Source organism: Lingula anatina, chromosome 2, assembly GCF_051362555.1.
Source record: "Lingula anatina isolate TDL-2025a chromosome 2, LinAna3.0, whole genome shotgun sequence".
In the NCBI taxonomy this organism is placed as follows: domain Eukaryota; kingdom Metazoa; phylum Brachiopoda; class Lingulata; order Lingulida; family Lingulidae; genus Lingula; species Lingula anatina.
In genome coordinates, this window is record NC_141768.1 from 44,807,470 (window position 1) to 44,834,491 (window position 27,022).

Below are 27,022 nucleotides of genomic sequence, written 5' to 3' on the forward strand. Positions count from 1 at the left end.
TTGACTAAGTGCTCTTTTGTTGGTGTTTAAAAGTAAATACGTCTATATACGGTCTATGATTCGTCTTTAAGAAAGGGCTTCTTTCGACCTGGAGCTGTTTCTGTTAAAATTTCACTGGTGAAAGAGGGGGAATAAATTGATAGACTTCTAAATCTGAATGTTTGCCTTTGAATGTCGCGTAATTATGTCTTGTTTTAGGCAGTAGACTATTATTACTTTCAAATTTTTCTTTTGTTATTGTGATGATTAATTAACTGCTGTGTCGTGGTGTTGATTTTTTTTATACAAAGAGGTGTTCTACATATGCAGGGAGCGCAGCCGAGGAACAAGCGATGACCTCTTTCATTTTGTAATGTAGTGCAGCCAGGGTACGTCGCTCAAAGGTATAATAACGATATAATGATGATATCCATTATGAGTCTAAAATCCATATTTGTTTGGTTGGTTTTTTCAATGCAACGTAAATAAATAATAATAATAAGAAAAGCAAGTAAAGAGAAGAAAAAATTGATTTAAACAGGAAAATTTGTTTAAAACAAATAATATTACAGTATTGGACTGGATCTATGAACTGAGAAGATTGCAAAAATCTGACGAAATATATCAAGTCTAGCCCCAGGCTACTACCCCCCCCCCCAAAAAAAAAAAATAAATTAATTAATTTTTATAATAACAATAATAATAATAATAATAATAATAATAATAATAATACTAATAATAATAATAATAATAATAATAATAGTTTTTTATTTGGTTAATTCTTTAAAAGTAAAATTGGAAATAGATCTAATGATCAATAGTGAATCAATAATGATCAATAGTGAATCAATAATAATCGAACGTCAATAATGATCAATAATGAATAAAAACTAGATAGATAGGGCATAAAAAGTAGACTTCCAAATTTATCCATCAAATTGCACTCAATTTACTTTTTATGTTTAAAAACCGATGCGAGATAGGCCTATTCAGCAATGTGTCCTGGTAGGTGGACAGCTGTCGCTCATTGTGGTAGAGAAGACGGCAGCATTGTGCCGGATGTTAAAAAAACGGGGGTGATGGTCACGATGGATCGGTAGAGCACTGTATAGAAGGTGTTATTTTCACACCGAAATAAATAACAGCATCCACATGGAGATATTGCATATGATCAGAGATGAACTCAATATTCATCCAGGATGCATACGACTAGTATCGTGCCATAGAGCTGTCTGCTTGGTGAGTGTTTTTAGATATCATAGCCAATACTTCAGGTCAATGTCAAGGCCAGTTTACAATATCAACAATGAAAAAAAAAATCAGATTTATGATTATAGTGTAAAGTGATTAAACCATTCCGTTATGTTCAGCTGTTGTCACTCCATTATATATATGCAAAGAAAATTCATTTCTGTGTGATATATAATTGAAATGATCTTTTTTTAAAACCATCGCGTATTGTTATTTGTAATCTACTCTTTTCGTGATGGAGTCAGTTGGTACGAGTAAATTATTAACGTTTACGAACGTTAATTAATTTAAGGTCAACAATTTATACAATATTTCTTGGATAATGCCGGTTTTAAAAACTATTAAAACAAGAAAACATGAATTGATTATCTTTAGATTTGAAGTTATTAAATAAAGCTTATCCCTGAAATTTGGAAATTTTAAAAAATACAGTGCAATGCCAATTTAATCCTGTAAAATTTTGTCAGTTTATACAGTAACTGGCTACTGTTTCTTCTATAGGCCATTGGATTCTTTGACAAGAGTATCCTTTTTTTCTGCACAGTCATTATGTGAAAAAGAGTCTTTTGGTTTTGACAATAATGGTATTCAAATGACCCATCATACTATCATAATAAATGATTATCTAATATTATCAATGTCAGATGACATTTTGAGTGTTTTAGTAGTCAATTATTATTCAAGCCCCAATGTAACAATCCAAATTAAACACTTCAGAAGTGTCTTGATTAACAGATATTAATAATAATGAAAATTATTATTAGTTTTATTTTAATATTATTATTTTAATAATGATATTGATAATAAATAACCATAATGAAGAAACCAACAACCATTTGTGAAAAAGTCCCACTTTGTCAATAGTGAACATTCTATATTACTTTTACAAAATATTTCATATTATTTTTGTATGCACATGGTGGTAAACAATCCTGGTTACTTTTGTTTTAAAGGTCCAAACAGAATGGTTAAAAAAGGCATGCAACAAACACAAAATTCCTACAGCCTCCCGATACAACCACAGCCTATCTGAGATTGAATATGAACGACTACTGGCAGCTTCTACAACCGATGTCCCTGAACCGTGGGAGCGGATCAGTGTAAAGGTCATACAGAAAAGAAATGAAAAAGTAAAATGGTAAGTTATGTGATATTTCAGAATAATATAATTTCATTTATGGTGGCAAAACTTTTCATTTATGTACCGATATTGGTTATTTTCAGTTCAGTAGTAAATTAATGCAGTACCAATGGTAGATCTGTGCATGAAAATTGCATGTTATGAAAAAGAAAACGTGCTGCAAAAGCTACTTTATGGTAGAGTGAAAGTATGAAGTCTTATGATTTATTGTATTTTTCTTTATCAAATTTATTGATAACCCAAATTATTTATAACCCGAAAGAGAAACTTAAACCATACGTTTTTGCTTTGTTCAATAATTGAAATATGGCAAGAGGAAGTCACTTAATTTGAATGTCATCAAAATAGTACCATGTAAAGAAGTTATATTTGCATGAACATTATATAAAACCATATTGTATAACAATTATCAAAGGTTGGGGAGATGAGTGATAATAAAGCAAAATATATATATAATCTGACTTGGATTGTTATGCCTTAGTGAAGGATAAATAAATGTAAGGACGTGCAGTTTTCTGTTTCTTTCATTTGTATCTTTTTGAATCACTTTGAATAATTGTAATCATCAGCATGCATCTGTATTACTCATCAGACAGGTGTTGTCAGTAATGTTTGGAATGGTGCTATTGCTTTGCTGGTCAAATGCATATGTTGTGCTCATGTTGGTTATATATTTTGCAAAAATATTGATTTTTTATTCAAGCAGAATCACCATCACATTGTGAAATATATTTGACCCATAGTATTTGAAGGGTTTTATACTTTCTTTGAATTTTTCAGCTTTCCTGAGAGTTTTGGACTTCCTCATCTTGAAAATGGGCTGATAGATTCCTTGGCCTATGTGACAGATGAAAACTACAGACGGTCATGGCAGAATGCATTTGAAAGGTTTGGAAGCTGTGGAAGAAATCTAGAATCATCTACAGCACCTCCTGCAAAGGTATGGCATACATTTTCTCTGACTCTCTTTTGCAATGAAATCTCAAAACTTTTTGTAGGTGGGGAATTTTGTAAGAATTATGTGTAGTGTGCATTTGCTTCAATTGAAGCTATACAGTTAAAAAAAAAAAAACTTACAAATGTGCTTAGTATGTTAACTTTAAACTGTATGCCATCCATATTTTATTATTTATCAAAGGATGTTTGATTATTATTATTATTATTATTAAATATATATTTTTTAATTTTCAGCCCTTTTGTGATTTTGTTAGAGATGTAATTCAAAGACTTCACAACTGTTCCATCTATCCACTGAAAAGTTTTGAAAACGGAAGAAGAGAAGGAGTGCCAGAGAAAGAAGAAGAACAAAATGACATCTCTCAACTGGACTCCCCACACCCAAACCTCATCCCCTTGTATTGTGCGTTTGAATCAGACAGTGCATTTTACCTTTTACAGCCATATATGACTTATTCGCTGCAAGACTGTGTCACTCTCAGTCCTGCCATATTAGGCAACTCGTATGCCAAACCACTATTCATTGTGTATCAGATCCTCCATGCATTGAGGCACCTTCACAACAAGGGGCTCTCCTTAGGAAACAGAAAACTTCGTGATATTTTAATCGATAGTAAACTTTGGGTGCAGTGCAGTTATCCTACAATGAAAAGCTTGACAGAAGATGTTCTTTATGAGTGCCAAAAAGATCCAGATGAAATAGCAGTAAATGCAGAGGGGAAAGAAGTTACCTCTTCAAACTCTTCAACTGTTTTGACAAAAAGGTGCTCAACAATTGAGAATGGCGAAAGAGGGGAGGGAAATGGTGCTGAAAGTGGTGCTGAAATGGATGAAGATGTGGATGAGGAAGCTGAAGACATTTCTGATGGGAACACAGGCAGTCAATATCATGTCAGTGAATCAGTAGTCCATGTTGATGTTAAGACTGGGAGTTCGGTTGGACAAACAAATTTTGCACCACGGGCTCCATCCAGCACTTCACAAGTGATACAGGGTGCTTCTACACAACTGGAGAGTGTTCGGGAACAGGTGGAGTCTTCCTTAGAGAGTTCAGATGAGCACTTTCCTGATATAATTCCAGATAATCATTCTGCATTAGAGACAGATTGTGCCATGAGTAGAGCTTTCCTTCATGATGAGCCCAGTCTGGAGACATTGCCAAAGCTCACAGATGACTGGATCAATGGAAGGATTTCCAATTTCAAATATATCATGGCTTTGAACAAACTTGCAGGGCGGCGGATGGGGGATCCTAACAATCACCCTGTCCTTCCTTGGGTGATTGATTTCACTACTCCCAACGGAGAATATCGAGATTTTTCAATGTCCAAATATAGACTTAACAAAGGCGATGATCAGTTAGACGTGATGTACAATGTGTCGTTTTCATCTTCAGTGCCAGGGAGGACCGAGGGTTTGATCCAAGTTCCACACCACATATCAGACGTTCTATCAGACATAACATACTACGTCTATAAAGCTCGGAGAACTCCCAAAGATATCCTCTGTACCAAAGTCCGATCCAAGTGGGTCCCGCGTGAGTACCCCTCCAGCATGCAGCGTATGCAAGAGTGGACTCCAGATGAATGCATTCCAGAGTTTTTCACAGACCCGAGTATCTTTGCGTCAATTCATGGTGACCTCCCTGACCTTGAGATCCCACCCTGGTCTTCCTCGCCAATGGACTTTGTCACCAAGCACATGGCTATCCTAGAGGGTGACTATGTTTCTAGTCAGCTCCACTTGTGGATTGATCTCACATTTGGATACAAGGTATAAGTTCCTTGGCAGTTTTTTTTAGTCATTTTTGGAAAAAAAAGAAAGCGTATATTATTAAATTATCAGACTGATTACTGAAGAATTCAATGCTTCATTATTTGGACTTAACTAGGTGCTTTGTGAAATGGTGTCAAGAGAGAGTATGCTTGTTGCAAAATAATTTACCAGAACATCTAACTTTCAGTTGAGTGGTGCTGCTGCAGTGGATGCCAAAAATGTCTGCCTACAATTGGTTGATGAGCACACAAATTTGACCAATCACGGAGTGGTTCAGCTGTTTCAGAGTCCACACCCACAGCGCAACTGTGGACAGAAGAGTTTTTCGTCATCTTTGCCGCCTAATGTCATGCGTAACATGTCTTCATACAATGTGAGTTAGGCTCAGTTTGTTTTGTACGTGCTTACCTGATTGGATGTAAATATTGTATTAGCTGAATAAGTTTTGTTTGTAGAGTCTCGCATATCTGTGAACATGGTTAAGAAAACAAATTGAGTATTCTGATTTTCAAGACTTACTAACAGCTGTACATGCAAAGATTACATTACAGTTTGTTATCTGATTTGGGAATAGTTATAACACTAACAGAAGATTTCTTTTTTTTTTAATAAAAACTAGAATAATCTTTTATGTTGTTAGTACCTCAAGTCTCTTCATGAAATACCACAAAATGAGTTCGTAAAAGGCACAGGAGATCCTTACCGAATACAGGCAGCTTTGCAGGTAGGAAAACCCCATTAACACCATATAAACTGGTACTAGCGCAACTCTGGATTGAGCAGACACTGATTTGCATTGTTCTAGTGAGGGGAAAAGTTGATGGCATTACCCCGTCAGAGAGTTAAAATTAGGAAAAAAAAAAAAAAAAGCAAGAATGGCTAAAAACTTATTTGTGTCTTTTCCGAACAAAAACAAGATTTTATGTTGAAGGCCAATTAAACGGAATGTTGGACAGTTGTAAGATATTTCAGAATAAGGTTAAAATGTGTATTATGAAAATAAGATGCAATATTTTGATAATTTTGGAAAGGGTGGAATTCATAGAATATTGCCTATCTGTACTTAATCAGGTGTTTGGTGAAACAGTTGAGAAAGACTTGCCAAGACCAGGCACCCCTCCTACAGAACGCAGGTAAAGATGTAGTGAAGTGTCAAAAATTATTTTGTTCATATATAGTTTACCTATTTTTTATTAATAATGTAATGTCATTAAAAAATGACAAACGCACATAAATATGAACATTAAAAGTACGCAAAGAGGAAAATGATTGTAACTTTGATTTTCACTCCTTTGACAAAGGTCAGGAGATTCATTGCTGTGTCATTTAACTTTATTAGTTTGATGTTAAAATATTTTCACAGGTTGCAATCAGATCCAGGTTTGGTAGCTTATATGATGCCATGGAAAGTGCCAATCACATTGCCTGAAAATTACGATCCTCTGGAGCTCTTAAAAGAAGTGGAAAGAGGATGTGGCTTTTCCACCTCAGTTCTGCATTCCTGGCCACAAAGAAAGACTGTGGAGGTAAAGCAATGAAAGAAAAATAAATCCTGTTCATATTTTTTCACTTTGAATGTTCCACAAAAAAGGAGGATGACAGAATATATTAGGAAGTTAAGTAGCATTAGCTGCGAAATAAAAGAAAAAAATATTAATTTTGTTAGAAGAAAAAAATTAAAGAAGTATTAAAAATGTGATAATCTCAAGAACTGGAGGGACATAAAACCAATAAAAATAGTCCTGTTATCATCAAGAGATAAACTTGATAAAAGGTTGAAAAGATTATTAATTAAATGCTAAACTTGATAAAAGGTTGAAAAGATTATTAATTAAAACTAGCATTTAAATCTTTTAATATTTGATATGTGTTTCATGTTTAATTGAATCCACCTTTTTTGTCCATTAGGAAATTCAAACGGTACAGGCACAGATCCAAGATAAAGTTAACCGAGATATGCAAATCCTGGGCTGTTTACTGGTTGAGATGTTTCTTAGTGCCAAGTTGCATGCCATCAGCTTTGAGACCTCCTTTAAGGGAAGGTGTCGGATTGTGAGGGGCGTAGCAAGGCAATTCTTCCATGAATTACCAAGGTAATGAATACTTGACCTGCAGAATTAAAAATAATTGAAAGTCTTCAGTTTTAGCTACAGTGGCACTGATAATAACATTCATTTGTAATAAGTTCCTTGTTTAAGTCATTTAGCTTAACATGTAGCTGGAAATATGCCAAAATCTTTTGTAGTTACTTGTCAAAGATCACAACAAATAACTTCCAGTCTCTATGTTTTAATTGAGAATTAATTTGTTTCAAACTGTCAGTCTAGTTTTCAGTGAGAGTGGTATTACAAGCCAATTTACATGTCTTTCCATGAGTTTTATAGCATAAAATGGAACAGATTTTAGGACAGTTTACTTTGATTACCTGTTTTTCAATTACATAGGCCTATACGTCATGTAGTGAAGTGGCTTCTTCAACTGAACCGAAGTCTCCCGGCAAGTGCAGCAGATTCTAATCTCGCCTTTCCATACCGACTGCAGTCGCGAGAAGGTCTACCACCTCCCAATGCCAGCATCTTGCTAGAACCAACATTCCAAGTCATTTCATTTCCTGCTTACTTCCCAGAGCTGTATGCTTTTTTGAAAGAACTCCGAGCAGCAGACAACAGCTTATTTTCCCACTTCAACGATGTTCATGAAGTCTCGGATGATGGAAGTTTTTCAAAGCTGATGAAGAATAAGGTTGATATCTTTGCCAGAAATTTTAGCCAACTTAGCCCTAAACTAGACGAGGCTGGGGTTGAACTTCTCATGCCATATTTAAAGGAGTTGTTCTCAGATCGTGGTACCATGGTGAATGCAGCTTGGAATCTGTTTGGACCTGTTGCCAAACTGCTCGGTCCGACTGCCATGTCTAAGCATTTCCTGCAGTCTCTCACCAAACTCTACGATGGAGAAAATACTACCCCAAAGCACTTCAAACTTTACCACAGAACATTCGTGTTGCAGTTGCTCATACGCCTAGGTCTGGAGGTTTTTCTCAACAGTTTTGTGACACTCCTTATTGAGGCCACAAGTGGCTATAAAGATTTCATTCCAGATGTGACCTCTGACCCCAGCGTGTCCCACGACGACAATGACCTTGACTCTGCTTCCATGGAAACTGATGAAGACACAGTAATAAAGTATGACTTTATATCTAGTGAGGAAGGAGTAGCCAGTGGCTTCCTAGACAGACAAATATCTGAAATGTCAGAACAAGCATTGCAGTTTGATGAAAATTTCCCAGAAAAGATCTCATTAGATGGGGTGGAAGAAGAAGATGGTGCTGTTGCATGTCACCACAACAATTCCACGGATACGGATTCCATTGGGGATCAGAAATCCATAACTAGCGCTAGGTCAGACCTTGAGATGGAGGACATTAAGGGTGGAGAGGTCCAAGCAGCATTGAACCCTGCCCTAGATGTCCCATCTGATGATGCCCCAGACAGCATAGCTGGCAGTTTAGGGACACATTCCACCCCCTTGGTCCCTGCGCACAAATGGGGGTCTAAAGGACCCATGGAAGTGAAGGAATCTGAAATTGGAGCCCGTAAACGCATTTCCTCTCAAACCTCCATAAGCAGTGCTGATCAGACACCCGAACAGAAAGGAAAACAAAGAGGTCAGAGATTACTTTTGATGATTAAAGGCTTTAAAACACACTGAGAAGTCTGTCTGTACTCAAGATATATTTACTCAGATGATTGATTATAAGTTGGGTATTAAACAGAGAGAAAAATAATGGTTTATTATTAAATTGTTTGATGAATAAAGACCATGAAAAGATTAAACAATTTATTGTAAGCTATGTAATGACCATTTTTGCTTGGAGGGGCTTTCTTAATTTTTGATATGTGAAGAAGGATTTCACCAAAAGTAATGATCAATCTTCAATTATAAAAATAAATTTTCAGTTCAGAGAAAGAAATGGAGCTTGTCGTGCACCTTGGACAGCACAATGAACAGGTCGGAGTACAATGTACGGGATGTTGCCACAGAGACAGTCAAGTGGCTTTCACAGAAACTGGGCCCTGTGCTTACTGCTAAACATCTGTCACACAACCTACTACGTATGCTTGTTCTTTGTTACCTGGAAGAGGAGCAGCTCTGCTTTGTGGAATTTGATGAAATAGGTAAGTCTTAAACCATTAAAAACACTTCTGTTTTATCTCTTTTTCGTGATAGATGATTTCAAACCAAATGAAAATGAAAAGAAAATTCAGAATAGTTAACGAAGATAGTGTGTGCAGGGGTGCATCATTGTGTATGTGTATTTTCAAATGAAGGTTTAAAACCCGCTTGTTAATCTTATTTTACAGATAATGATATATCTGCCTGTAAGAAAATGGTTGTTGGAGATCTAAATGCCTCTAAGATACTGGAGTCTCTGGGATACATAGCAGTTCTGTATGGCGAGCAAACAGTTGCTCTGCAGTACTTTAAACACATGTTGGAGCTGGTATGTAGCACATATATAAAATTACTAATCATGTACCTAAAAACATCTTAAAGCAGCAAAAAGTTTGCAAAAGAGAAAATGGCCAGAGAAAGTGGTCAGGGGTGGACGAGGGTGTCCAAAAGAACTTGAAATTTAAAATGCTGGTCATCCGCACTGTGTGGTTGTAATCTGCTCACAAAGGGCAAGCCTAGAATAAAAATTAAAATTATTGCAAATATTGTAAATTATTTTAGTAATCTTATAAAAACTTAACAAGCTTTATGAAATCCAAAAAGTTTTCTGTATCATTTTAGCCCCCCTCCCTTCCCTTTTATTGTATGACCTATTTCTTTGACTCATTTTATTATTTTATGTAAGGTAGTTTATCTTTTAAGTTTTCTTTTTAGCTTCTCTGGATGGAAGTAACTTCCAAAAACTGGCAGCTATTAAAGATAAAACAGTTAATACCTTGATTATATTAATAATTCCAGGTGTTCACTGCCATGAAGAGACTGACTCCCCGTAGTGAGGCAGGTCTGGTCAGCTGTCTGACCCTTCTCAAATACATCATCCCTTACCTGTCAGACACCACCCTCATGGACTACTTACAGGTAATGGGCACGAAAACTTTTCCAGAGATATTTACTGTTGGTCTTCCAAATTTTCTTTTTTGATCCATCCTCCATTTTTGTCCATCTATGAACAGGAAAATAAGATGCCCGTCAGTGTAAACTTGAAAAAATTCTGAAGACCCAGAAGAGGGCCTTTTGAATTAATTTAGTATTAAATTTTAGTTTTAAGACGGTTATAATTATATAGAGAAGATCTAATGAATTTTTTTTTTTAATTTGATGTATTTAGGATGATGGAATGAAGACCACACGCAGCATATTAAAAGACATGCTGTACCCTACCATCGAACTTCTCTCCTCCACGACAATCAGTTTTCCCAGTGGAGGCCATGTGCGGAAACTCCTCTGCTACAAAGTGGTGGATGTGATCTACCTGATTTGCCTCAGGATCGGCTTTGAACAAACCAGACAACACATGTCTCAGGTTATGCAGTGTTTCTTCCAAGTCTTTGACTTGGTGCATGAAAGAAAGCACTCAGGCAACAATGAACCAAAGAGAAGTTCTGCTACTGCCATCCCAAACAAGAAAGGTATATTATACTTGTCTGTTATTCTTTATTAAGGAATAATTTCGATTGCCATATATGTCAGTTTCCACTAAACTTTCAAAAGCATTTTGGATTTAAAATTTAATAGTTATTTGGTAAATTAATTAAATTTTTTATAAGGTTGACCAGTCGTTTTCAATTGTTATATATTATAGATTATGCTTGGTTTCTAGAGAGCCTGACAGACTCAAATGAACTATTCCTGGAGATAAAGAAGGACAGTGTCAACAATGAGTACAAGATAGGCACCCCTGTATGTGTTGCTGATTTGATAAGTCCCACAAAGTCTTTCGGCAGCTCAGGATCATGGCACAGACGCTCTCACAGCCTCACGCCTTTAGAACCAGTGGTGCCCCACTCTCAAGGTTTGTCTTGGTTAACTCTAAGGTATAATCTGTTACAGCAAAACTGTATAATCACAGTCTGATTTAGATTATGATACTTAAGTGAGCACAGAATGCTTATCAGAGTAGACAAACTGACCAAGACATACAGAAATGCTGGTCTGCATGCATGCACATACGCACATTCTGTGCTTTTCGGTCAACATATTAATAGTCGACCAGTTGTATCTGTTCAGTGTTTTTTGCTTAGATCGCCACTTACCATTTGATTATGTTTTATCACTCAATCTTTATATTGCAGCTGATGAAGACAACCCAGAGCAGGTAGCTACCAAAGAGAAAATAATGGATGAGCTCAGGCAGACCTTTACTCCTGAGATGGCTTATACTGCTTACATACCTCTTTGCCAAGTTTATGGAGGGTAGGTTTGACCTTGACCTTTAACCTGTGACCTGACCTCAGGTTTTTTGATTGACATGTTTTCTCTCTGTGTCAGCTTGCATATGACTTATCTGAGATGGAAGTGTTCTACCATCTTATTGAACCCTAGATTAGTATTGATGTATTGATGTTGAAAAGTCCTTTGAATTCCTTTTTCAACTGAAAATAGCCTACTATAGAAATCATAATATTTTTTCTACCTACACGTGAATCTTTTGTAAGATGTGTTGGTTTTTTCAGGATCCACATGGAACAATACCTGAAGAATGAAAGCCTGATTCGTGAGCTGTGCACGAGACATGATGAGGAAACGTCACTGCAGAACAAAATGGACTACTCTGGAGACTCCAGTGATTCTGGGGAAAGTGATGGTTTTCTCAATGGTAAGTGAATAAAAAGCCTTGAGATAGGAGCCTGAAAAACTGACAGTTCATTTTAGATATAGGGAACCAAGCAGGTGATGGTTCATTTATTGATTTTCACATCTCACTACATCAAGTACACCAATAATGAATTTTATGAAAAATTTTCACAAACCTTCTCACTCACTACACAGACCTTCCTACTCACAGGCACACCGGATGGTGTTAAGCCTGGATTATAAGGTTTTACACCAGAATATTACAGCCCACTGAGATGCAGACAATTGAAAGCATTGCACACACAAAATGGCTTTTATTTTTGGGCTTAGCGAAGACTGCTACACATGGACAGCTGACTGTGCTTAGTTAACTATGCAATATTGACTGTGTTTAGCTAACTATGCAATATTAGCAGAATAGCATTGCTGTATGGAAATGGCTTAGAATAATCATTCACATGTCGGCAGTCACAATTTGCTCTCGTGGCACAATAAAAAGACCAAAAATATGAGGTCAGAAGTCATTTGCATTATTTATAAAACTGTTCAGGTTGCTAGTCTCTGCTATAGCCTGTCTTTTTACACATTTATTTATTTATTTATTTATTTATTTATTTATTTTTTTATTTATTTATTTATTTATTTATTTTATTTTATTTTTTTGTGAACCAGTTTCTGCACATCCTTATGCAGCTTAATTAATGCACAATGAAGCTTGCTTGATTATTTCTATCCAGGTGATGTTCTGCCATCCCCTGGACAGACAAGATGGTTCATTGAAGGTGAGTATAGGCACTACTATTATAGTACTAATATACATGTATAGAGAATGAACTAGAATTTCAATGAGGAATTTGCTCTAAGAGGTTGTACATGTTCCATTCTCTTGAGGATTTCCAGCAAAGAGATATAGTGGCATCACCCAGGCCTTAATGAGGACTTTTGGATTATGTGGGATCTATTGGCCATTTTCTGTTTGGTAAAAGTATGGATGAAAATGTAGAACAATTGTGATAGTGGTGAAACAGCCTGCCACAGAGGTATTTTAGCATTTGTCATGAATAAAACAGTAAATACCTCTTATTTGATAAATGAACAAAATAGTGGACTAAACACTACACTAGAAAAATTGAGTCAGTATGCTCATTAGGCCAACACAACACTACAGTAACTGTATGCATAGACTGTATGGTGGTAAATTTCATGCATGCTACTGTAGGCTTTGACAGTTGCATGAAATACAGAATTAGTGCTCTACATGAACTACGTAAAGGTTGTATTCTTACCTTGAAAACTGTCACTAGCAGATTATATGAAAAATTTTAATTTAAACCCCAAAATAGCTCATATCTTTGAAAGTTTGTTACTTACTGTCATTCATATAGTACATGTATATGTATACCAGTACCCATTTGTTCTAATGATCTTATTAATGATGATGGCTTGTATGACAGTGGTTGGTAAATACTTTGATCAAGGATGGATCAGTTTAAAAATTTCAATGTTACAGTCTCAGATTAGTGAAGTCTACTATATAATGTTTGTATTGGCCTTATATCTTATTATGGTATGATGTTCTAGACTAATAGTTGTAGATGGTTTAGCCAAACTAAAACTTTGAAGCATATCGATGATAAATTTGGCAAACTGTTTTGAAATGTTATATTTTTATAAGGCAAATGAGATAACAATAATATTAGTATGTCACGATATTTTTAATGCAAAGTTAATGATCTTCACTAACTTTTTCTAATTTTTTTCTAGGCTTCCTTGGTGAGCAGAAGGACAAGGAAGACATAGTGACGGGTTCTTTTGGTAAAAATGTCAAAGTGGTAGGGAACAAGTTGGCAGTGTCTTGTGAGGATGACCATCTGTTGTCCATGGCAGCAGTGAAACAAGATCGTCTGCTCCCTAAAAAGAAACTTCCAGATGTCAGGAGATCAGTGGACAATCCTAAGCAGATTGATATTAAGAAACTGAAATGGTTTGTGGAGTATTTCAGTTCTCTCTCTCTCTCTCTCTCTCTCTCTCTCTCTCTCTCTCTCTCTCTCTGTTTTTGATGTTGTTGACTTGACATTTAACAAGCATCTGTTTATTTAAAGCGTCTTATAGTTAATATTGCAGCAAAAGGATACAGTTGAAAAAAATTTCTTTTTGCCGTTGACCAGTAACTACTACTTCTGTTCTAGTGCAAAGTTTTATGCACTTTAGGCAGTTATTTGGAAACCTAAGGGAGTTTCCACTTAATTGGAGAGCATTTCTTTTTTCTTATATCCTGGGTATAACATCTACATTGAAAAAGGAATCAAAATAAATAAAAAACACATCCAAATCTCAAGAGAAGCCCTATTGTATTAGATGTTGTGTTAATCTAAGCACAGGATTTAACCAGTTCTTTATGACTTATTTCAGCCCTGAAATGGAAACTGCCACATCACGCCACCTGAAAGGCAACTGGCTGGCATATTGGGAACATGAAATTGGTACGATTTAGCATATTATCTCGCTAATGCCAGTTGAAATGTAGACCTGTTACTATATATATTACAATGAAAATAATCTTAATAAGGTTTCTTTTGCATTGTGAAATATTTTCTGTGATAGGGGCCAGAAGGTTTCATTAAACTTACATGATATATTTGATAGCAAGAAGATCATTACTTTAATTTACAATATTATCATCAATATATACTTTCTTAGGCTTCATTCACATCAAGTTGAGCCATGGCTCTACAAAGCCGCGACCTAAATATGGCGGAGGTACATGAAAGGAAAACCGCCTAATCTTTTAATAGTCTCTCCGCCTCTCACACGCCTCCCCACTAGTCGTCCCTGCGGGGGTACAGTCATTAAATCTCGGCTCCATTTGCCCGGAAGCTGTCTGTATGAGCATAAAAGCTTTTAATTATTATAATAAATTGATTTTTTGGTTTTATTTTTTAGGATTGAGTGAAAAGGATACAAGGTTTAATTTCAAACAAATAAAATTGCAGACGTTCTCAAGTAAGTTACATTTTTCACATAAACTTATTAGATTTTTTTTTTTTGGGGGGGGGAGCACATTTCCTCATGTTCTACTTTGAATTTTGAATAGATAAATTTAAAAAGAAAGATGGTGTTGAATAAAAGATATTACATGAAAAGCAATTCACTTGATGTTACAGATTTTGATTTTATGAAAAAAAATTGAAGTTGAAATTATTTTGAATTTAATAATTTATAGATCACACCAACTCTGTGCGCTCAATACATGTGATGGACAATGAGAACTGCTTCTTCAGCGCCAGCAAGGATAAGACTGTGAAGCTGTGGAGTATTCAGAGCTTTGGGGATGGTTCTGCGAGGTATGAACTGGGGTCACAGGCAGATCCAGAGCTATTTTCTGACGGTCTTCCAAATTATCTTTCTTGATCAATCCATCTTTCGTTGGAAAAAAATTAGATACTCGTCAATGTAAACTTGAAAGTCTGACTGACTTCTGGAAGACCCAGAAGACAGCCTCAATCCGCCCCTGGGGGTTTGGTCTTTTAGTCACTATTCCTGAAAATAAACAAGAATGGAGGAGGGCCATTAGTGGGAAAGAGTTCAACCTTGATTATTCAGGACAGAAGACCTGAAATACCAAAGATGATGATGATGATTGCATATTACATTATTACACTATTTCATCACGCAGGCACAGATTTTTATGTCAGTACTTATCAATACCACGCCAGTCACCTGTCTTCCGTCAAATAATTTTTGATTTTCTTCTTGACTTAGGAGTCACCCACAGTGGACATACCTACAACACAGGAAGCCAGTGTTAGCTGTGACCTTCCTGGAGTCCATGAGACTGGCTGCTTCCAGTGATAGCTCAGTTCATGTAGGTGGCTTATTTAGAATTTGTCTAAAATTCAATACGTTTAAATTTTGATGAATTTCTTTTATTATGTTTTTTTAAAGCAATAGCTCAGTAAATATAAGTTGTTTTTGATATCTTGAGGTTCATTTTCCAGCAAATTAATTTGCATGCATTTTCATGTAATTTACAATATTCAGATATATATATACATGATATAGATTTCTGGTTCATACATGAGGTCTGTTTGTCCAAATGAGCAGCTTATTTTTTCAGTTGTGTGCTTTATGTACCCCCCTCAAAAAAAAAAAATAATAAATAAATAAATAAAATAAATCAATATAAATAATCATTGGAAATGGGCATGTTGGTCCCTGATTACAGGTGATTTTTCTATGATTTTGTTTTTCTCTGCAGATTTGGGACCCATTTGTGGGGATGCCAATACGCCAGTTTGACAGCAGTAAGAACAATCCTGTGGCAGCATTTTGTTGCATGTCACCACCCCATAACACCATATTGTGTGGAACTAATGAAGGATCACTAAGGTAGTTTATGAGATTAAAAACATTGAATTGTAGCCAAATACATCACAGCATTGTGTATAATCACCCCCCCCCCTCCCCCCAAAAAAAAATAAAAAAATAAATAAATAAATAAATAAATAAATAAATAAATAAATAAATAAATATAATGATAAAAAATAATAATACATTAGGATATAACTGAAAGCAGATCATATAAAAGTATAAACATCACTCTTGCTCTTAAACTGTCTGATGATATCAACTTGGGCTAAGAAGTTTTGTTTCTTTATATATTTCAAAACTTCACCTCTTAGTCAAGTCTGTGGTTACCAAGGTACCTAGATAATAAAAGTCAAATTATTCTATTTGTTCTTTTAAAAATTAATGCAACATTAATGCTGAATTTTCTTATGTATATTTTGTGATTTTTTTGTTTGACACTTTGTATTTTAAAAGCCATGACTTTTTACAGTTTAATTATATAGTGGGCATTTATATGACATCATACGTATTCACTTCAGATTCCTAGATGTGAGAGCTGGAAAGTTCATGCAGGAATATAAATGTGTCACGGGTCCAGCAGGTACGGGCATGACTTCATTGACTAAATTAAGAAAGCTGTGTGGTTCAATAAAAATTAGTGTAATATTGAATAACTGAGAACATTGGTGTAATTTAGATTTTTAAAATATTCTTTACATTCTTATCACTTAATGAATGCTCTTTATTGTGAACCTTTTTAAAAATCTGTTTGTTTGAGAGATGGGCACATTGATTATTGAAGTAAATCATAACCAGTAATTCAGCAAATTGAACTTTCATTACTATGCATGCAGATCTAAAGGACAGGTTATATAAACAAAGTGAGTGATTATAAGGAATATCATCCAAAGGAAATTGCATAAAATTGGTTGTCTTAAAAGCTTGGTGTCACATTATTACTTAATAAAGTCTCTTGTTTGGATCAAATTTTAAAAAAAGGAAAATGTTTTGCAGAATGTTTGTGGTGCATTTTTGGTGTGGATTGCTTTGAGACATTTACATTTCAAAATTAAGGTGAAGCTGAAGAAAATATTGCCCAAGAAAGAGAAACTAGCTGTCATAGACAATCCATCAAGTTTACGATGGAACTTAATTGTGGGTTTGGCTTGGGCGTGTTATAATAAAAAGTTTAGTATGTACAGGTAGTGTTAGAGTGTTGGTGTGGAGTACAATGTTAGATGTGTATTGTATATATAAAGAATGGGTAAGAGGTGGGATGTCATAAACCTATGTGTTGTATTTACTATGTGTGGGGATTGGGGGAAGGTTAACAAAACAAGGTGTTATATGCACAGGGTGGATGTTTTGGGGAGGGCACTTTGATGCCTCAGCTGATCTTATAGTCCTTCAGTGTGGCTATTTTGTTGCACTGCCAAACACCATTTATCATCAAACAGGAGTTGAAATGAAATGTTTATCAATGTGTTTCATATATTAAATATCTTTTTGACTTTGATATTTCTGTTTTCTCAACATTTCCTTGGCATAGGGTACAATGTGTTAATTTTATACTTAGGGGAAATATTCTTATAACCAAGTTTATGAGCACTGATCGAGTACTTTTACATGTACAGCTGGTTGTCTTGAGTAATGTCTAGTCAAGGTGGATTTGTGATCAATATTTTCTGCTTTGCCTATGAATTTTTGTATTTAAGGCTTATTACAGTATCAGTCTCCTTAGCCATTCTAATTATGGAGCTACCTATAGGATTTCATTAAGACAAATATACATTTTTATTTATTGCGTGACTGATTTTTAACGTACACTGTTATATATTCACAAATGTACCCGGAAGACTGAATTCCACATTGTTTTTATAGTTACGGAAATATGATCCTCAGATTCAGTAATCCAAAACTTTTGGTATTGTTCCAGGTGTTCTTCGCTGTGTGACAGTTAGTCCGTCCAGTAACTGGGTGGCCGTGGGATTCTCTGCCGGGGTGTTGTCCTTGCTGGACACAAGAACTGGACTGTTACTGGGCACTTGGAAGGGACATGAAGGAGACATAATGAAGGTAGCTGTGCTTGAGTTGGTGTACTGTTGTCAATATCAATTTAATTTTCAGTTCATCATTGATAGCTTTGATTTAAAAATGCAATCTCCTTTCATTTACAGTTAAAGGCATTTAATGACAGAAAGTTTGTCACCTCTGGGGTGGACAACATGGTTCATTTATGGAGGACAGATGTGGATCAGAGATATATGTGTTCTATGAAAGGTATGTTCATTTTTACTCAAAGTGCCGGAGTAGGTTATGTTTTACATTTTGCTGAAGTTTTATGTGCTTGGTTAATCTGAGCTCATGGTACATGTATACATGTATTAAGGTGAGAAACTGTGAGCTTGAGCTCTTGGAGCATACTTATGATTTTTTTTGATAGCATAAAAAGGGCATTTATGCAGTTTTTTAAGGGATACTGATGTTATTGGGTAATATTCGAATTATTCAAACCAAACCTAACATAACCCTTAACACATATAAAAGATTTTTAAAAACAAGATAAAAGAGTGTGCATACACACAGGAAGCTATTTTGTCATATTTGAATATCATCTTCACTCTACCAGGTCACAGTGAGCCTGTTCATGGCATCAGTTTCTACAGGAATGAGATGATTTCCATCACAGCAGGGAACAAGATAGGAGTCCACACGTCACTGGACAGTCATGTAAGAATAGAATAAACGAAAAAACTGCTCGCTTCACCTTTTAGCGTAGATCATTAAAGTGTGAGGCATAGCCTAGACAAACATCATTTTTTGGTCTCAGAAACCAGTAATCTTGGGTGCAGAGACTTGGGTGCAGAAGACACCCCCATTTGTATTATTGTACCACCAGCGTTAGCGCTGGCGGTACACATGGTTTTAGTCCCGTCCGTTCCGTTCCGCCGGCTCCGCCGGCTCCGCCGCCATGTTACCGTTACCGCTTCTCCTCCTAGACGGTAAGGGCCCCCATACCCATCTCTTGGATTTAGGTCACCTATAATCTCAACTCGTTCCACGTAAAATTTGGGCTTTGTCGGTATTGGGGTCTAGGTGTGGCACTCATTGCAATGCACCCTTGTCCAAAAATGGCAAAATTAAATGCTAATTATCTACCCTACGGAAGGAATTATGGGAAAAATTTCTACAGACGGCTTTCCAAAAGTCATATGTGTAGATTTCAAATATGCCCTTGGATTTGACCTTTGACCTTTATTTCAAGGTCAAACGGGCAAAAATTTTCAAAAAAATGAATTTTTTTTCGAAAAAAAATTTATTTGCGCTGTTATTCAGACACCACACAGACTTAACCAATAATATTATTGGAAAATGTTACCCTTCAGGTCATCTTTCATTTGTGTGAATTTGGGGTCAATCGGTGCATTTTCACGGGTGTAGCGGCCATAAGATACCGAAACTGAAAACTGTCTCTAATTTGGGAACCGTTAATGCTACAGACCCATTCTTTTTTGCATTTTGTAGAGCATGTAAAGCCCAACACTGGAGGTGGTCTCCGTTTTTTTGTATTCCATACGGTTTTCGAGTTATGCTGTATCAAAAAGTACATATTGGTGGTGAAAGCAAAATGTGCAGTACGGTAATGGATAATAAATTTTGAACTCCGGAAAAATAAAACATAAGGCTTGGCAAAGCAGACAACTTGTGGTCAAAAATGACATTATTTCATCAAATTTGAACTTCTGGAACTTCAGAGCACCTCCCATTTCAAGAATTTTGACCAAAATGACCTTTTCTTTATTTTAATTAATTTTTTCTGTAGGAAATTTATGGCACATTAAGGTAACTCCGAAATTATAACATTTAGTCCCTTATATCTCCAAAACTGGCAGAGATAGGTCCATAGTTACTATTGAAGTTGAATAGGAAGTCATGTACTGGCAATCTTACTGTGACCTTGAAATTGACCTTTGACCTACTTTTCACCATGAACTGAACTTTGGAAATTTTGCTTCCCTTTTATTTCCAAAACTAGCAGAGATAGGTCCATAGTTACTATTGAAGTTGAATAGGAAGTCATATACTGGCAATCTAAATGTGACCTTTAAATTGACCTTTGACCTACTTTTCACCATGAACTGAACTCTGCTAATTTCTTTCTCTTTTAACTCCAAACCTGGCAGAGATAGGTCCATAGGTACTATTGAAGTTGAATAGGAAGTCATATACTGGCAATCTAAATGTGACCTTGAAATTGACCTTTGACCTACTTTTTATCATGAATTGAACTTTGCAAATTTTGGTTCCCTTTTATCTCCAAAACTGGCAGAGATAGGTCTATAGTTACTATTGAACTTGAATAGGAAGTCATATACTGGCAATCTTACTGTGACCTTGAAATTGAGCTTTGACCTACTTTTCACCATGAACTGAACTTTGCAAATTTTGCCTCCCTTTTATCTCCAAAACTGGCAGAGATAGGTCCATAGTTTCTATTGAACTTGAATATGAAGTCATATACTGGCAATCTAAATGTGACCTTGAAATTGACCTTTGACCTACTTTTCACCATGAACTGAACTTTGGAAATTTTGCTTCCCTTTTATTTCCAAAACTAGCAGAGATAGGTCCATAGTTACTATTGAAGTTGAATAGGAAGTCATATACTGGCAATCTAAATGTGACCTTTAAATTGACCTTTGACCTACTTTTCACCATGAACTGAACTCTGCTAATTTCTTTCTCTTTTAACTCCAAACCTGGCAGAGATAGGTCCATAGTTACTATTGAAGTTGAATAGGAAGTCATATACTGGCAATCTAAATGTGACCTTGAAATTGACCTTTGACCTACTTTTTATCATGAATTGAACTTTGCAAATTTTGGTTCCCTTTTATCTCCAAAACTGGCACAGATAGGTCCATAGTTACTATTGAACTTGAATAGGAAGTCATATATTGGCAATCTAAGTGTGACCTTGAAATTGACCTTTGACCTACTTATGATCATGAACTGAACTCTGCTAATTTCTTTCTCTTTTAACTCCAAACCTGGCAGAGATAGGTCCATAGTTACTATTGAAGTTGAATAGGAAGTCATATACTGGCAATCTAAATGTGACCTTAAAATTGACCTTTGACCTACTTTTTATCATGAATTGAACTTTGCAAATTTTGGTTCCCTTTTATCTCCAAAACTGGCAGAGATAGGTCCATAGTTACTATTGAACTTGAATAGGAAGTCATATATTGGCAATCTAAGTGTGACCTTGAAATTGACCTTTGACCTACTTATAATCATGAACTTAACTCTGCTAATTTCTTTCTCTTTTAACTCCAAACCTGGCAGAGATAGGTCCATAGTTACTATTGAAGTTGAATAGGAAGTCATATACTGGAAATTTACTGTGACCTTGAAATTGACCTTTGACCTACCTTACAATGAACTTAACTTTGATTGTACCATTTTAAGTTATATATATATTTTTTTTGCGTATTTTGAAAATTCTTGTTGATTGCATTTTTACAATTTGTCAAGCATAAGACTAGTGGCTGTGTCCCTTATTTTGCGTATGTGGGGGTCTATACGAATGCGCTTGCTCCAGCTGGTGGTACAATATTCGGAGGCGGTATCGCCTCTCTGATCCTCTAGTTTATAATATCGTTTGTTGTATTTCAGATATACTTGATTTAAGTTATTTGAATAAATATTAGACTACAGCCAGCATTTATGTCTGCAGTCGAATTTAAAGCAAAGTGCACGTAATTGAAAAAGCATGGTAAATAGAATCAATCACTTTCCATTAACAGCATGTTTATAACTCAACTACTATTTTCTTAAAGTAAACTCGACTGTTGATTTTGATGGTTTGCTTACAGGCGATGTTCAGCAGTACCAAACTACGCTCTGACACCTTCAAGGGATCTTTGACGTCCATGGCTGTCCTACCACTGAACAGAATGTTACTGTTAGGAGCAGACAATGGTAGTATCAAATTGCTCTGCTGACCTGGATAATTAAAAGTTCAAGGTCATCTAGGACTTAAAGGTCAAGGACGTCTAGACTTGTAACTGCTTGATACACTGTATGGATGAAAATGTTGAAAGATAAGTCAATGAACAAAAATATGAATGACAATGTTAAAAGATAAGTGAATGAACAAAAATATGGATGAAAATGTCAAAAGATAAGTGAATGAAAAAAAAAAATTATTCATTGAAAAGGAAACTTTTGTCTGGATCTTAAATTCAGATCACTTCTTCATGGCCCTACTGTGCTTCAGCTGTGGCTGAATGTAGTTTGTCATTGATAGTCTGAATTTAAAGCAAAGTGATAATAAGCAAGAATTGTGTATTATGGTCTACCTGCATGTGGCAGTCATGGTCAATTACTATAGCTAGGACTTAATTGTTGTTATATTGATATTTTCAAAGATTTACAAATTTACACTGAAATACATCCATAATCAGTGTTTTTATCTTGGAACCATGGGAAATTAAAACATTGAAGCTAATTTTGGTGAAATGCTAAATAAGGAATCAGTTTGATTTTGAAGAGATGTTATGTGGCAGTAAATGAATGGTGTGGTATTATGGTGCTAATTTTAATAGGAAAAAAATGTTTAGATTCATTAGCTGTCTTTATGGTGCCCATAGTATTTGATGTAAATATAGATATATGTACAACTTAATATTGTAAAAGTTTTATTACTACAGTGTAAATTGTATTTTTAATTTATTTCGTAAATTATTTCTTTCATTTCCATATAAGATTGAAATCATGATGTTAATACTCCAATTAAGGCTATAATATTAATTTCGCTTTTTCAAATTGTTCATTTCTTAGGAAAGGCAATTAGACTGAGGTTTGTCATTCCAGTTGTTTTGTATCCCAATGATATTGCCTCATTTGCAAGAAAGTAAAATGGATATCAGACCTGTTTATGGGGTGCACAAACAAATCCTGTCAGAGGTCTTTTGCCTACATTGCATCGCTGTTAATCTTTGGAATATTTTGAACCTCCGGCATAATACATTATCTACCATCTGATGTTTGGAATGTGTCACCATGCAGTTGCATATATATATAAACCCTGGTTATGTTTCATTGTATATACTATGTTCAATATCTTGATTTTAATACTCTCTATGAATGTTACTGCACTGTCACAATGGTTTTCAAGAGGTAATTAAGAGCAAATATTATCAGATTCTATGACTTTATTTTGTTACTTTGGATATAAAGGTTAATACTGTATAACTGATCCAAGACCAGTAGTTATCATTGTTGCTTTTAAAAACTTACCTCAAACAAAAGAGGATCATGGTACAGCGTCCTGCCCATCTTCCCCTTTTAAAACAAAATAGCAAATCCATTACCCCACCCACCCAACATTCTCTAAAGGTGAGAAAAAAGGCACACTGATCATAAACATGTTTTACAATTACATACTGCAGTATGCCCCAAATCATATCATTTTAACAACCCTGCATAGTGGGAGAGGAGGATTGTTGGTGGGGTAAAGAATTGGCATTTTCAACTTTATAGGCAATCCTTTGGGTTTGTTGGTGCATAAAATGAAGAAGTAAATGGCTTACATAATTTATTGTCAGTAGACATTCCATTTGTTTCAGTTTTCCCTATGATTATACATTCAGCGATTAGTTAATTTGTCAGCGAATTGTGAAGCAAGATATACATGTTAATACATATCAGTACGTATATATTTGTATGTGTGTTAGATTTTATGTGATTAAAAATCAATTTATCAGAATGGAGGATCAAGGAGAGTTAAAGAAATTAATAAACAGCCCGAATTTGGCCTAACCTTGTCTTTAATTATTACTGATATCATTTTTCACTATCATTGATTAGGTACCTTATTGAAGATTGCTGCTGATTATACTGTGAAGCATTATGTAATATTGCATCAAAATTAAAGAAAACCCTGTTCTGGGCACTATTGCCATAATTATTCTCAAAGTTACAGAAAAGATTAACCAGAGTGAAATGCAGATTGAATTGGAAAAACAGCCCGATTTGATTCTTATTTGGGAGTAATGCAGTTTTTGTGAAATGTTCATTTTTCACGTTGGCATTTTCAATGTGGGACTTCCCACGAGCATGGTAGTTATACATTTTCTGAATGTCCATGGTATGTATAGTAGATAACTAAAAAAATGGTATTTATTATTCAGTTAATCAGCATGTAATATTGCTTCAAATGGACAAAAAAAATCTATTTTGTGCACTGCCACCCAAATGCTCGGAAAGGAAAACAATTTTGTTTTCTAACTTACAAGAACAATCCTTAGGATTGAAATACAGTTCAATTTGTTAAACCAGCTTGATAGGATTATTTTTTGTTGAGTTTATGTAATTTTGTGAAATTTTCATTTTTCTCATTCTGGCATTTTCAATGTGTGAACTCTCCTGCGCCCGAAGCCTATGCTAGCTACATGTTCTTGATATCCAGACCGTGTTACCTGTTATGCATATATTTAAATTTTGGTGTTGATTTTACTGTAAAGCAATATATAAAATTGCATACCATTGACTAAAAAACCTATTGTGTGCATTATATTTTGCCTTTATGTCTTTACATTTAACAGCTTTGCTGAATAATGAGCGCTATGAAATTTTGTTGCCTGTGAATTTCACAAAAAGTTACAATACTGAAATGGTTTTAGAAGAAAACAGATTAAGGAGTGGGTATTGTCTGCGGCAAGAGTTTAAAACAAAACTGATAATCCTTTTGCTACTGCGCGGATTGCAAAACATTTCCAGATCGTAGTAGTACGGTATTGACCCATTAGAGCCTGCGTCATCAAAACAAACGGCAGCCATACTGGAGGGAGACCGGAATCGTCTGCTGCGCATGAACAAGCCATGTCTGTAGTTCAGTTTTCGTTTTCTGTATTTATTTTCATATATAACCGAGCAAAATGATGAATTACTGCAGGGTATTTGATCGAGAGAAGGTAACTTACTTTACAAGCGTTCTCAGACTGCCTGCAGTGGTAAAAATCCATGTTGAAGGAACTAAAACCATAAACGGAGGAGAGACGGCGAGGTGGCTTTGAATCAAGACTCTTCGGAAAAGTAAAGGATAAAACTAATTTATTTTATAGCAAAGAATGAAGAGCCAACTGTGCAGATTTACCATAAAAGAAAAAACAGTAGAACACCAAAGACCTAGGTGTGTACGTTTGGGGCGCACGTGTATATTTAAAGTAGTGCCCAAAAAGTGTGGATGGAGAGTGTGTTAATTTGTTAAAACCTGTGGAAATACCCAGGCAGTGTTTCGACTTTTATAATGAAGACTCACCTATTGCCTTGGGTGTAATTTGTTATCAGTTACGGTGCTCTCTAGATTTTATCGGCTGTCACCTACCTCTTTTATACCTGGTTAGCATTATTCCCAATTAGTGTCAAGGCTATATTTGTACTGTACACAGCTGAGCTGGGCCAATTAAATCAATTACCTGTATGAAGAGTATTTGGAAGTTAGTGGCTTAATTTTCGATTTGGTGTAGTGATAAGAGTAATTTTATTTTGCAAGTAAATTCTACCTCAGGTGTAATTGACATATAACTTTAATAACCTCATGAAATAATTTTGCACTTTCTTCTCTAAAAAAGTTAAATTCTGCTCCTTTTAACTGTAATGTTGTAAGTTATAATATGAATAAAAAACACTATTGTTATCTTTCTATTAATTTAGATTTACATGTAGGAAATTGATCAGGCATTTCCCACCAAGCCACACTGATTGGGTGCAAGTAAATTATTAAAAAAAAAAACAAAAAAAAACGGAAGCTTTTGATGACAGGTACAAAAGGCAGCTAGATGACACACAAGGTAGAAGCAGCAAAAAATATTCCTAGATCTCTGTGACCAGCTGAGGAGACAGGATCTGAACATCAGGAGAGTGAAATCCAGTGCATGACAGGAGTTATTTAATTGAAGTGACACTCAGAACTCAGCATTTCATGTTCACTTTTATTCATACAAAATGTGCACTTTTCCTATATGTTTAAGCAAATGGTTGCAGAAATCAATTCATGAACTGAATTATTATTTTACATTGGACATCATAAATACATGATTGTGAAAAATGCCTTGCTTCTGTGAATGACTGAATAATAATAAAATCCTAACAATGTTGCTTATATGAATGGTTGCATTCATGGTGAATATTAAACTCTCTCAAACAACAGTCTCGTTACATGTACATTCTAATGAACCAAAATGAAGTACAAGAATGCTGAAATAATTTAAAAAGTTGATGATGGTATAGAGCAAATGTTCTGCATACTTTACTTCTGTACTGTATAAACAATAGCATCTGAAAATCCCCAATATAGTTAGGCTTTACATTTAAAAAAAGAGAACAACAAATACCTGATATTGCAGTTTAAAAGTAAATTTAAAATACATGAATTTTGTTCACTGAATACCTAGCAAAATATTCTCAATGCAAATGGTATATAAAATTTTATAAAATCAGTTTGATACAATACTTTTTATGACAGTAGATGTATTTTGAAAACTTATTTACAACACAACTCACCAGCTTTATTTTGATACAAAGGACACGTCTTTTTCATCATTGACATAGTTTCTATTGCTCCATTGATATCAAGTGTATAGTCCCATGGCAAATTCCCATTCTCTAAGTCCCACTTAAACTGAGGTTTGAGGATATTTGTAGTGCCTAACAAATGCTTCTGTGAATGACTGAACTAATAATAAAATG

At 35.2% G+C, this 27,022-nt stretch overlaps 1 protein-coding gene across 4 annotated transcripts; it reads left to right on the plus strand.

The window, feature by feature from the left end:
• The first annotated feature begins 1,028 nt into the window (after positions 1-1,028).
• Positions 1,029-26,482, plus strand: LOC106170885 (WD repeat-containing protein 81). 4 transcript variants are annotated; one of them, XM_087006929.1, is made up of 30 exons: positions 1,029-1,218; positions 2,184-2,368; positions 3,152-3,311; positions 3,563-5,101; positions 5,292-5,477; positions 5,745-5,828; positions 6,176-6,237; positions 6,468-6,630; positions 7,013-7,197; positions 7,549-8,771; positions 9,064-9,282; positions 9,469-9,608; positions 10,079-10,198; positions 10,449-10,749; positions 10,941-11,132; positions 11,413-11,533; positions 11,794-11,936; positions 12,652-12,696; positions 13,679-13,898; positions 14,327-14,397; positions 14,858-14,917; positions 15,138-15,258; positions 15,677-15,779; positions 16,173-16,303; positions 16,804-16,865; positions 18,201-18,340; positions 18,442-18,544; positions 18,894-18,994; positions 22,144-25,463; positions 25,988-26,482. In XM_087006929.1, the coding sequence occupies exons 1-29, from the start codon at positions 1,132-1,134 to the stop codon at positions 22,270-22,272; spliced, it is 6,396 nt and encodes a 2,131-aa protein (XP_086863055.1). In that variant the 5' UTR covers positions 1,029-1,131; the 3' UTR covers positions 22,273-25,463; positions 25,988-26,482. The 4 variants fall into 4 exon arrangements, with proteins under 4 accessions (XP_086863055.1, XP_086863056.1, XP_086863057.1 ...); XM_087006930.1 differs by having other exon boundaries at positions 26,000-26,482; XM_087006931.1 differs by having other exon boundaries at positions 22,144-25,366.
• The last annotated feature ends 540 nt before the right edge of the window (positions 26,483-27,022 follow it).